General features: G+C 42.2%; 1 protein-coding gene across 1 annotated transcript in view; it reads left to right on the top strand.

Annotated features, from left to right (window-relative positions):
- The window catches only part of LIX1 (limb and CNS expressed 1), a 53,310-nt gene that overhangs the window by 35,699 nt on the left and 3,859 nt on the right, over nucleotides 1–13,752 (top strand). Inside the window, exons 3-4 of the mRNA XM_044445738.1 lie at nucleotides 5,406–5,546; nucleotides 10,613–10,708. Of these exons, the coding sequence (XP_044301673.1) occupies nucleotides 5,406–5,546; nucleotides 10,613–10,708 (237 nt within the window). The remainder of the gene's footprint in view (nucleotides 1–5,405; nucleotides 5,547–10,612; nucleotides 10,709–13,752) is intronic.

Raw genomic sequence — 13,752 nt, 5'->3', positions numbered from 1 at the left:
GACTAACATCAAGCCCCACTGTTTTTCATAGATCTCCTTTTCGTTTGGATCCAACCCAATGAAACATTCCAGTGGTCCAAGATTTATGCTGAACTCAGTCATAAGCTCACAGAATGGGGGTGGGGGAATGGAGCCAATGGGTGTTATCTCAGAAATCTGCAGTATCCAGATCGTTAGCGGTTTTAAAGGGAATTATGAGAAAATGCATTTGCCATGCAGCAGCTTCTATATGTCTCCAATAATTTGGCTGTAAATGTAGTTGATTTGGGTGCTTTGCCTACAGCTTTGCCTTGCAGAATGGTGTGCTCTCTGGTATTCCCTAGCAGCACTAGTGCAAAGGTGCACAATAACCCCAGAGGCTTTATTTGTCGATAGCCCTGTCAGTAACTCTTCTTGCCAAAACCATTCCTTAAACAACTCCTCTGAATTTTGCATGGAGTATGCTTATATTGTGGCCACAGGCTTTTCTCTTGGACAAAACACAGAGCACAGAGGGATAATAGTGATTGGGTGTTTGACAAAGGAGGAGGGGGATATTTCAGTAGGTCCACACTTACCCTGCTTCCTCACTTTCCCTTCCCCCAGGCCCATCTCTCCCTTCCCCTATGCCTGGAACTATTTTAAAAGAGAGAGTGAGAGAGCTGTTTCTGAGGGAAGGAGAGGACAAATAAGCATTCTGAATCAGAATGTTGATCCTTACCATGCTTGTTTACTCAAAGTTTGTATATTTAAGAAAAAACTCTACTGCCAAATCTACCCCCATGATAACTTCTGCACTAACTAGTTCATGTCTGTGGTGGTTTGTACTTCATTTGCTCTTGCAAAAATTATAAGCCTCGGTTTTCCCCTCCATTTCTCCCTAATGGCATAGAATGCTGCAAAGTGATCCCATATTTTCTCCTGAGTCATGCCAATTCAGGCACTTGGGGAAGTCTGAAGTACGTAGGCATTCTGGAACTTTCCAAGGCACACCGGAATGCTGGAGTAGCAGCAAAGCAACCTGCCCTGTACTGAGTTCATCTAGCCCAGTAGGGTTCACTCTGACCAGCAGTGATTCTCCAGGTTCCAGGAAGCAGTTAGTCTAGTCCTGCCTGGAGTTGCCAGGGAGTAAACTTAAGACCTTTCATGCTTTGCCACTGTACCCTTCCTTGGCATTCCTAAGACTTCTGGATGCATCATGTTTATGTCAATACGTTCACAGATGTTTGCAATATTACTCTAGAATAGGACACACACAGACATGGACACACAGGCACACACGCATGCACACACACAAGGGGGGGGCAGGTTCAGACCTTAAAGCAGAGGACAGACAACTTCTACTGTCCTGAAGTTTAATTCTCCACAGGCCCTACAAGAGCCACACCTTTTCCAGAATTCCCACCCCTGCACCACCAAACATGCCACTGAAATTCAGAAATTCTTGCCAGCAGACGAGATACAATTTTGCTATTAAACAAGGTGCATGGGGAACACCTCTCTTTAAAGCTAAATTGCACTTCCTAAAGCTTCTGGGGGGATTTATTTGGTTAAAACAAGATGCAACCCTACTTAACCCTAATAATAAGGAAGATAAAAATAAGGCTCTGTGCAGCACATGTTGAAAGGGAACCAGTATGATGCAAGTGACGAGGGTACCTGGGAAAAAATGAAAATAGCATTAAAGGGGCCCAAATTTCAGTCATGCTTATTTCCAACCCTAGCAATAAGGAACAAAACTGGGGTGGTAATTTTGATTGGAACAACAGCAAAGAGAGAAAGCATTATGTGCACACCTGCTCAAAATTGCAGCCTTCAGGGTCACACCTAAATGCTGAAGCTTCCATATTTATATTTGCATGTAACATGTAGTTCACATCTCAATTTGAAGAATCTAGATGTTTGTCATTCTAAATTTGTCTTGAGCAATGCATTCTCTGTCTACAAACCAAGTTATAACTGATTATTGAGGCATGCAGTGAGGTTCTGCTCTCATTTATGCTAATTATCTAATTTCCATGATGATTAGACTCTTATCTGGAAACACAGATGGCAAAGCTTCTCCATTTGTTTTTGCAGCAAGGCTTTCTAAACCCTGATGCTGTATCTGAGTAACAACATTGTCTTGCCCTTAAATTATTTTCCACAGAAACTTTCTATAACCTCAAGTCAGTGCACAGCCACACTGACTGGGAATTGTTGCAGAAGACTGGGAATTTTGCAATGTGAGGTCATGGCATAGTTGCCAGTGGGAGCACCTTATGCCTGCAGAACTGCCCGACCACAGTTTCTCTGAAACGGGAACAAACTTGTAAGGTGGGGTCTCCTTCCTGCTGTGGTTTTAAAAAAGGACAAGACAGGCCTTGCCTGTTAGTATTGATTGGTGGCTTTCATCTTCTTTTAGTTGTCTCTTTTCAAGCTCCTGTTATTTCTGCCTGCTTGATTTGTATTTTTAGCACTGTGGTACATGCATATATATTAATTAGACCTGTGTGACCATTGCCCTTTAAACATTGTTCTTTGTACTAGCAATCTTTCAGTTTTCCTTTGCTTCCTGAAGACCTGGGGCCGGACCTCCTGGGACATAGAGACTTATCACATGCATTAGTCCCACTGTCCCTGAAATCTCAGTATCCCGATGTTATAGGGCTTACCTTTCCATCTTTCTGCAATATCATATCCCTCCCCTCCTTCATACCAAATCCAGCCTATGCACAGCAGATGCCAGTGGGACATAAGGAACTCTGGACCATTTAATCTTCAGAAATTATATCTTACGGCTCCCTTTAAATTATATCCTATGGTGCACACACACATGTATACACACAGTACTGTAGAGCAGGGATAGGTGCTCAGAGGCATCAATGTGTCCCTGGCTTGGTGCCCACCAAGGTGCTTTGACCCCTCCACTGCAAAATAGATTTCTGTGGATTTAAAGAAGTTGTTTGGTGCCTTAAGGCTGAGATTCCTTCCCTGCCCTGTGCTGAGTCTTTTGAGCAGGTTGCTTGTCTTGGGCCATGCATCCCAGGACAGCTCCTCCAATTGGCCGATGTGTTCATGACCTGAAAAGCTTGCCTACCTCTGAACTGGTGGATCTGGTAACTTGAGTCACCAGCTCACTGTCCAGAATGTTGTTTGTCCTGTACTAATATAACTTCTGATTGGCTACATCAACTCTAACAAGGTTTGGACACTCCAGAGACATACAGATTTACAGAAGGAAGTTTGACTATGTAGATTCTACAATTTAGAATCATTTGGTTGTCTCTCATGGTAAAGGTTGTGCACCCTGAATTAATATTGTACTCCCACATGCTTGGGGCCTGTAAAACTGCTGGATAGTGGTCTCAGTGTCCCGATCTGTGTGTCCACTTTGAGGCTGCCTCTTCACCAAAATGAATGTGGGAAAGCTGGGCAAGTTCCATGTATTTATAGGAACTCTGGTGGCTACTGGAGCACTCTGACTTAATGCACACTATTTCAGTGACAGAAGCACCAGAAAATTCTTTATGTTTCTGTGTGAGTACTATTGAATGCACGATGAAGCATTACATCATATCAGTCTCCCAACTTTTCTTCCCTGCCCTTGTTCTTTGTCAAGAGCAAGGGACTTTACCCCAGCTCAAAGCACGACTGTTAATTCAAGGGGAGGTTACGCTTTTGTGTTCACATTCAATACTTCATTGTCCTTTTCAGTGAGCATTACTTCATTACTTTTTCTAACGCTCGTGTGGAGCAGTCCTTGTAGACAGCTTTGGCCTGAGAAAAATTAAAGGACTCACTTTTTAACTGAACTGTTCTGGGCTCAATACACATGAGCTTCAGTCAGTGATGTTCTCACAGAATGAAGAAAATTATTTATAAGGAGAGGGAATTCATTTAAGAAGGTTGCAGGAGAAAGTCGTGTGGAGGAGCTAAATTATAATTCTCAATTTAGTTAAGCCTATGTGTCTCCAATTACTTTCAGAAAAGGGTAAGAATTATTCTTGATGTGTAAATCTCTTAGTTTGCAAAGATTTGCCATTTGCTTTCAGACTTATGTGACTTCTTTGATCTGCTACTTTGCTGGTCTTACTTAAAATAAATAGTTTCTTTTATCTCTCTGTTTTACTGGACTTAATCTTCACAAAGATGGTTTAAATCCAAATTATTTGGGTTGGTTTCTATTATAACGTTTATTATTAAAAGCACACAAGTCTGAATTTTGTCTTGGAATTTGAGAAAGTAAACATTCATCTAACCCACAAGAGAAGGTTAAAATGAATTAAAGTGTATAGTGAGATATGCTGATGCAGGCGTCTCAGCATGGACATAAAAGTAGATGGAATTGCTCACAGATTGTTCAGGTGTTTTCAAAGTGGGCAGGGGAGATATCAGTGAATTTTTCAAAATAGAATTATAGCACGATGTTTGCTGCAACGGAAAATGAAATCGCCATTTCCTCTCAAGATTATTTTTCTTTAAGCACATGTGCCGGGGATTATAACAGCCTTCGCGAGCGCAGTGACCTCCAGATGTGTCTGAGCTTCCAGCATCCCCCAGGCACATAGCTGAGAGTTGTAGTGTAACGCATGGGGAAGGCTTGAATATAGCTAGTCCAGTCCTATCCTAGGAACATTGCATAGCACCTGCAAGACCAGACCGTCTGTTCTATCATCCTATTTGCCATATTTCACAGTGGGCCAGTAGTCGACCAGATTTTTTGAGACATTGCTGGTCCCCAGCAACTGCTATTCAGTAATCCAAGCTCACACCCGTACTATCCATGCATTTCACTGGCGCTGACCCTGACTTCCAAGGATTATAGAAGGCGAAGAAAAAAAATCTTCCCACTTTCTCTGCCACAAATGCAGTTTTATGAACTTCACTTCCTATTTCCCTGAGTCATATTTTCCTAGACTTAAAAACCATGAGCACACTAGCTCAGGCATTCCCAACCTGGCGTCCCCCAGATGTGTTCGACTGCAAGCTATAGCCCAGAACATCTGGAGAATACCACTTCGAGGCGGGTTCTTCCAGCCTTTTCTCATAAGGAAGGTGTTCCAGCCTGTTGATTGTTGTGGCTGTTCCTCTGGCAGCTTCAGTGGCTGTTTGATTATAATATCTTCTCTGAGATGGTGACTGGAACATTTGGGGACAATCTGAACCACCTTTCCAAACCAAGATATGTTCCACATGCATTTCAGTTGATCCAGTCTATGGGCATTTATAACATCCAAAAGGGTGAAAACTGCCATCTGTATGGTAGCATCCGGTTCAGGATGACTCAGCCCTGAAGAATGCTGTAAAAAAAAATTCTGGGTCATCTCATATATTAAAAAAAAATCTGGTATTTTAATTTTAGTTCTTAGACCTTACCAACTGAGACAAGCTGTAAGAAGAGGAAAATTGTTTTTCAAAGCACTTATGCCCTATTTATATTTCAGTATTGCCTGAGCAGGGCAGAAGCAAGAAGAGATGCTGCCAAAGTGGCTCTGATCAATTCTCTCTTCAATGAGTTGCCTTGTCGCAGGATCACAAAGGAATTTATTATGGAGAGCATTCAAGAAGCGGTTTCCTCAACCAGCGTAAGTACCCATCCTGAATTGTGTGTGTTGAATTTGTCATCAGCTGCATAGATGGTAAAGCTACAGACAGGAAGGAAGGGATTTGTGTTAAGATTCCTTGTAACACTATCTCTATTGATAAGTTTCTGCCATGATGGTTAACAGGTCTTTATGACCTTTCCCTCCTTTGCATGTGAAGCCTACTGTGCTGCCTGTGGGATGAAGGGCTAACATTTGGATGTGGGCGATCTGAATTTCTGTTGGCCTGTGAGGAATGCAGACACTCACCAAGCATTCAGACGGGCTGCCCTGCTGCGTGAGTGGGCTTGCTACCAGTCAGGAGAGCTTCTTTCCTGGCAGACGCTTGGTGACTGAATGCTGATGACTGCACTTCTTCAGGGCACGTGGGCCAACGCTGCTTGCCCTGCACGTGCAGCATGAGGAGCAGCAAGCAGGGATGGCAGCCCCGCTTCCCACTGACCGGCTTCTCCCTGCTCACTGCTGCCACCTCGATTCCTGGCAAGTGCCCCGTAAGCCCTGGCCCACTCACCAGAACGTGGACCATGGGCCACAGCAAATGGATGGGAACCCAGGAACCCAAAACAAAGGGATCTGGTGGATTCTCTGCAGAAGATGGATTTCCTGCACATCCCTAGTGATAGCAACCCATTAGGAAATGATTCCATTAACTGCCTAGCACTATGTTTGGGAAAGAAAGTGGCAAGGCCTGGCATCACATATGCCAACAATTATCCTGGTCTAGCAGGATAGCTGGGTAGCAGATCTGGGGTGAGGAATTCTACAATTCGTTGGGCCCAATAGTCTTACCAGGCTCTCTAGATGGTTCACCAAAAATGGTAACCAAGTAACCAACTAAAGCATATCTGAATTGCCTTGGCTGTTCTGTACTCAATATATGAAAGAAAATATATTTCATTAAATGCATTGTTTAGATGTGGCTCATCTTTCCCAGCCTGAAACTGGAAATATTGCCTTACCCATCAGTCGGACATTGGCCCAATAGAAGAATATCTGCAACATACTCCATCTTCTTTCATGCATATGTTAGTGTATCAATTAAGAGTAATGTTATTAAGATAAATGATCAGAAAAGCTCGGTCATATCCTGCCACTTTTCCCCAAGGAATGCACACATTCTTGAAATGAATTATAAAAATGAGGAAAGCCAGTAATAGCCCCAAGGCTAAACCAGTGCTGTAAAGTATCCCTGCTCCTCAATTCACTTCCCTGCATCTCCATTTCAGTCCTTTTTTCTTTCCTACATTACAGCCTCTGGCAAGGAAATGCGTTGGCAATATACCCAAACTGAATCAGACTGTTAACATCTGCATTTGAGCTTGGCTGCAAGGGGGGTTTTGTGTGTGATGGTTTCGGGTTGTTGTATTTTGTCAACAGCTACTGTGTTCGATCATGGAAATGGCCACAGTGACTAACAGTTAGTGATTCCTATACTCATTATGCCTAACTTGAGCAAGCAATGTCCATGCAATGATACAATACATATGTATTTATACACATACCAAGGCACCATGTAAATCCAAGCTAATGTGCTGGAAAAGAACTTTCAGTACCTCATTAAATTATTGATTTGTTAAAATTAAGACTTAGCATTGGTCTCTAAATAGTCACAAATGCATATACTCAGTTAAAAGCTTTTAAGAAACTCGCATAATTCTTTGTAATTGTTGACCTAGGCTTTCAGTTCCTTAAATTTCCCCATCTGAGCAACTGGGTTTGGAAGATACCTTTTTTTCCCCCAAACTTATCCAAGAGGCCATTAATCCTTGTATATAATTAACTCAATAATTTACATAGAGCTTGAGTGCGATGCCATCTGGCTTCTGGGCATAGGTTATAGAATGCCTTAGGCTGAAAGCCAGATTTTCCTGCCCCTTGGATTACAAATAAAATATCACCAAAATAAATGATAGAAGTGATTTCTGTATTGTCATGGTGAAACTGTGTCTGAGTGGATCAGGTGTTTGAAATGAGTAAAAGTAAATAATTTTATACTTTCGGACAAGTTATTTTGCTTCAATATATTGCTGTCATTGAGAGCAACTAGGAGAAAAATGCTAGTTCGGTAGAAGTATGTGGTTAATCCAATAAAAGATACAACCAAGCTCACAGAAGTTTGACAAAATGCTGGGTCGTTTAGAGATGTGTGCTCCAGCAGCATCCAGACTTAATGAAATCCTCCCATCTCTGCAGAAGGAATTGCTGATAAGGAGAGGAAAGATTGAAATGGCTTGGGAAGAAGGTTAAGTGCAGTGGGCCTCTGGTGAAATGGGTAATTTGAAATGGTTCCTCTTCCATCGAAAGTCTCAGTTATAAGATTCAGGGGAGGTGGGAGTGCTTTTCTTTAACTGTATTTGCAGAGCTGGGGTAGATCTGTTTGTGTGGATGAAAGAAGCCCTTTCTTCTCAAGCTTCTTTATGAGTCTTATGTCCCTTTTTGAGGAACAATGCTATGCATACGTTTTGGGAAATGGGCCATGATTTATTTAGATGTGATTTTGAAGAAAGAAGGTTCCTTTATGCAATTCATCATTTTTTATGGAAATTTTTCTAAGGCAAAAGCTTAAAATTGCAGAGTTTGGAGCTGATGTCCTCGGGGATGTTTAAAAGCCAGCATAAATATTTCAGCAGCAGTGTGTTAATGTTACTGTATTTCAAAAGCCATAAATTTGCTGACAGTTCTGCTAAAGAAACTGTCTCGTGTACAATGTTGGGTTCAGCTCTGCCTTGCTTCTCCAGAACATGAAAGCATATAAAAAGGATTGTAAGGATTTCACCAACATATTGTCACTTAAAGGAAAAAAATAGATCCCAGTACCACTGTGGATAAAGCTCAAGGGAAGAAAATGATCCCTCCGCCTGTACATGCCTATGTCAAACCAGAATATTGACCCACTGAAGGAGAATGTGTAACATTATATACTCCAGCAACTTAAGATATGAGCTGCACAACTATGGCATATGCCTCCCAAGGGATGGGCAGATTTTTGGTGGGTGTCGGTTCTGCTTTGACTTTTGACTCTGCTGCAATCTTAATGTGGAACTGGACAGATGCTAAGCTCTACTTACCAAGACCAATGATAAAAGTCACATTAAATTTCCACCTCAGAAAGAGGGAGAAGGGCAAGCGGGCAGACAAGCAGCTTGTGAAGACTACACCACAAGCCCACTCTTGTCCCAACTGGACCATCAGAGCCACAAGGTCCTCTCAAACCAACTATTCTGGTACTCTGTGTTAGCAAAGCAGGACTCACATTCTGGAGTGTTATGGGTCAATTCACTTCAAGGGGAGCCTTTGGCACTCCCTTTGATGTTTTCCTAGCCTGAGGACATGACTTTCCATCACCTTCTGATTCTGAGGGTAACATTTCTGCAGCTTCTCCTGTTCCTTAGCCAAGCAGGAGCACTGAGACCACAGAAACATGCTCTGGCTACTTAAGAAGTATGGTCAGCATCCAGCAGGAGCGAAAGATCCAGCTCTGCCAGCTTTCTTAAGACCTCACATGTAAGGACAACAGTTAGGACAACAGTTCCCAACGGGAGAATACTCCTCCTATAGTGTGCTGTCCAAGGTCCTGATGTGACTCTGTTTTGCCTGACATGAGCCAGAACAGACAGTAGCTGCATTCACACGTGACACTAAACCACAGTGTGGTGGGAATTCTCACCTGGCTGTTGCATTCAGATGAGCATGTGGTTTCCATACTTGCATGGTCTCCATCCCCTTCCCTCACTCCCTCTAATGGCAGCAGGTCTCCCATCAGCCTCTGCAGCTGCAGTTCAATCCTGGGGGGTGCACTGCTCCTGCCCCCTTTTCTGCATCTCCCTTTTTGGTCTGTGCATTCCTCTATGTGGGTCCTCAGCCAGCTGCTTCTGGTATTTTTCTACCCTGCTTAGCTGAAGCAACCCCTGCTAAAAGTAGTGTGGAACACTTCTCCACTGCCAGTGATGCTCCAAAGCCACATCTGGAGAGCAGCAGAGAAGCTGGGGCAGAAGGGAGCATGGGCAGGGTTAGGGCCCACTGGAGTGCTACTGGAGCTGATGCATCAATTCCTAGGCAGATCTGGACAGCAGAGGCTGCAGGCAAGAGCATCTCGTCCAGCAGCAACTGCAGCAGAGCATAATCCATGTTTCTGGGATTGCACTATTGAACAAGACATGGTGAAGTATGGAAGCCATACAGCAAACCCTTATAACTCTCCATGGTTACATGGAAACCAAGCATACCATGCAGGAAGGCCCTGACTGGATTCAGACAACATAACCAACCATACCATGATGGTTTCCACCATGCCTTGTCATTATGTCTAAACCTGGCCAGTGGGTGTTGTGTTGGAGCCTAGCTCCTTTGGCCTTCATGCCTGCTGGGCACAGAATTCAGAGGAGGAAGGGAAGAAGGTAGAAGGATGCAGCCAAAATAGTACGCCAGATGCCAGCTCCTCTTTGGCTGGTTTTGTTTTAAAGGTAGTTTTTAATAGTATACATTGCATTTTATTGATTTTTGTGAGTTGCTTTAAGGTCTCCAGGCAAAAAAGTGAGCTATAACTCTATTAAATAAGTGGCTGCGTACATTAATCTAAGACAGCAGAGACAGCATGCCAAGTCTCCTGTTTGATAGGAAATGTTAAAATCTGCTGCTCCCCAGGACAAACTGAAAACAGACTTCCCACAGCGGACTTGTACCAGCCAAGACCACACTTGTTACCTATTTATAACTGAAACCTTGAAGTATGTCTGAAGCTTGTTATGAAAGTTTCAGAAACTTCAATTTATGTTAAGGGCGTACCTCAAAGGTTTTAAACCAGCAAGGATAACCTTTATGCATAAATTGTGTATCCTGCTGTGAAGCTTTAAAAAATCAGCAACAACTTGTGTCCCACCCAGTTCCTCGATGATGATGATCATAAGAATGAGTATAAAATGGTCAGGATTTTATCTCGGCTTCTGAATCATGACAGGTGTAAATTGAGGATGTGAAAGTGTCTTGCTTTTTTTCCTACCTAGAAATGTGTTCATACAGTTCTGAAAGTTTTGCCTTTTCCATTATAGGGTACTTTAAATGATGCAGATGATCCGAGTACAAGTATTGGAGCCTACCATTACATGCTGCAATCAAATGTGGGGAAAACAATGCTGGAGTTTCAGGTAATACGCAAGCAGTCATAAAATTGGGCAAGAGGGATCGTCTATGAATAGACCTTCTTGAGGAAAGCAGAACCTGGAGCCAATTATTATTACTGATTCATTGTATTTATATCCTGCCCCTTTCCCCTCTTACTAGAAACCCAAGTTACATTTTGTCCTCACAACAACAACTCTGTAAGGTAGGTTAGGCTGTGAGTAACTGTCTGGCCTCAAGTCACCCAATGGAAATGCTGGAGTTTCCTGACTACGTGAGGGCTAGAATCTGGATCTCCCAGGACCCCATTCCAGTGCTCTAATCACTAATCTACCTTTTCTTTCCTGGATCTCCATTCCAAATGTCCAGTCTCTCAAATAGTTTTAAGTGTAATCATAAACCTATAGTTTCTGAAGTTAGTACCACTGTGGGTTTACTCCCTAGTTAGAGGATGCTTCTGTTAAAAGTATGTGATGATATGATATGATGTTTCATATCTTAGAATTTCTTTCAACATGACTTGCACAAATCAGGTAAGACAAAAAAACAGCATCTAAAATGTTCTTCAACACTGAAAAATGAACTTTCAAACCCAGCTAGCTTGTGTCTGTACACACACAGAGAAACATATTTTTTCATAGTTTGTTAATGATTGTGATTTGACATTTCCCTCTTATCCAGTATTTTCTGGATTTGATTCTAGTCGCTGAGAAGTTGCCTTTTATTCATCCCTGCAATGATTTTAGTATGTCCTGCAAAAACTAAACAGTCTGAAGTGATAGTACTTGATGTTTCCCAAACCACTATCCAGCTCATATTTTAAAATTTGTCCAATGAACAAACTTCCTTTACAAGTATAGCTCTACATATTTTAAAATACATCCCAGATAGTTTTTTACAGTTATTTTTCTTGGGCCTGATGAAAGGCAGACCATGAACTTTGCCTGTTGTTAAAAGAGTAGAATATCTAAGCTGATGCAAGACTTCCTTTTGGGGATAAATGACAGAATGACTGTGAATAAGAATGTTCACAAAATGGAACCAGTTCCCATTTACTTGAGACCCATTTTATACAAGCACCAGGAAAGCAGTATCTAAGTTCTTACTAGAAAGAATGCTTCCAACTTCTTGCTTTATCTTTTTGACTCTCACTGCCTTTAGATAACAGTGAAAGCATGCATGTAAACAATTGTGGTAGGTCTTTCCATTATGCATGGTAAAGTAGGCATTTCCATAGTAAAATTAAGAAGTACTTGATTTGCATTACTCATCCTTGTATCATAAGCTTGGTTCTATAATTTTGAAATTAAAGGCTCTAGTCAGTGATAAACTGACGAGACTGTTCTTAAATAATTGGGTCTGAACACTTTTAAAATATCTAGTTATTAACTGCTGCTGTTTTGGTAAATGTTGCCCATTTCAGGAAATTTAGGTGCAGAGGAAACTGTTTTGTGATGTAGAAAGCCAGTCTTAGTTCCACTCAAATCCATGTAAAAACATTCCAGAGTGCAATGGGAAATGAAAAGAGTTGAAACTTAGGGTATTTCCAGTTGGAGAGCTCCAAACACTAACATCAGAAGTCAGTTTGTTTGTTTGTTTGTTTGTTTGTTTGTAGCTTTTATAGACCATCCCATTACTAACGTCTCGGGATGGTTCACAACAAGCCCAAATAAAAATGGCACAGCATCCAGCAATTCACAATAAAATCACAATTAAAACCAATTAAACATTAAAATAATGGGAGAATAATTACATAAAGGAGGAGTGCAAACTGAAAATGACGCCATTGTGCCCACAGTAAAATTCTGTGAACGAAGCAGAGTGACAAAATAAAGCACCCTTATGCTTCTCTGGAAACACCTAGATCAGGGGTGTCCAAACTTTTTGCAAGGAGGGCCAGATTTGGTGAGGTGAAAATGTGTGGGGACCGACCATTCAGCCTGACATTCTTTGAATCATTAACATTAAATGCGAATGAACTATTTTATGAAAGACTAAACAAATAACCGCACTAATGTGAAGGGTGATACTGAGATCTCGACTACATTATATAGGCCAGGTCTGGCTTAAAAACAGTGGTTTTGATGCGCAAGATGCCACGCAGGTGAAAGTCACTTAGTCTTGTCCTCAAGCGGTTCTTGTTAATGTTCCTAACCGAGAATGTCTTCTCGCACAAGTATGTCGAACTAGACAAGCTCAGCATTTTCTTAGCAAATGTTCGAATCTCTTGGAACCTGTCTTTATCCAGCTGGTGATAAAAGTTGACAAGAGGGAGCTGTTGGTGCTGACTGTGACACTCGGCGTCACACTGCAGCTCAGTGAGCTCCAGCTGCAGGTGGTCTGGAGCGTCATCAGGGTCCACAGAGAAAGGAGATGAAAAAAGCATGATCTCCTTTTCAATAGCTGCAAAATCCCGAAAGTGCTGTTGAAACTCCTCAGCCAGAGATGAGATGTCTGCTTCATACCTCCTTATTTGAGCACTCATATTGTTCTGTGGAAAACTGGTCATTATTTCCTGCAGCAATGGGAAATGTGTGGTATTGGGCTGCGTTTGTGACAGGTGCCTTTGGAAAAGTAGCAGCTTGGTCCCAAAGGTTTTGATATGTGAATACAGTTGGCCTACCACTGCATTTTGCCCCTGAAGGCTCGAGTTCAGCGTGTTCAGATGTCGTGTTATGTCAACTAAAAATGCAAAATCAGCCAGCCAAACAGGATCAGATAGCTCTGGCATCGATTGTCCCTTTTTTGCCAAGAATTGTCCGATTTCCTCCCTAAGAGAGTAGAAGCGCTGCAGTGCAGACCCCCGACTGAGCCATCTTACCTCGTTGTGATACACAACATCTCCATATTCAGCCTGGATGTCGAGTAGAAACTGTTGAAACTGGTGGTGGCACAGGGCTTTGGAGCGAATATAATTAATAGCCTTCATCACCGGTTTCATAACAGGATCATATTTCAGAAGTTTGGCACAGAGAACTTGTTGGTGAATAATACAGTGGAATTTTATAGCTTTGCCTCCTCCTTTGCTGACTTTGTTACAGACTAGGGTTGATAATCCACTTCGCTCACC

Source organism: Varanus komodoensis, unplaced genomic scaffold (assembly GCF_004798865.1).
Source record: "Varanus komodoensis strain SLA01 unplaced genomic scaffold, ASM479886v1 scaffold5, whole genome shotgun sequence".
NCBI classification, from domain to species: Eukaryota; Metazoa; Chordata; class Lepidosauria; order Squamata; family Varanidae; genus Varanus; species Varanus komodoensis.
Note: the sequence above shows the minus strand (reverse complement) of the source record. Positions and strands in the feature narration are given on the sequence as shown.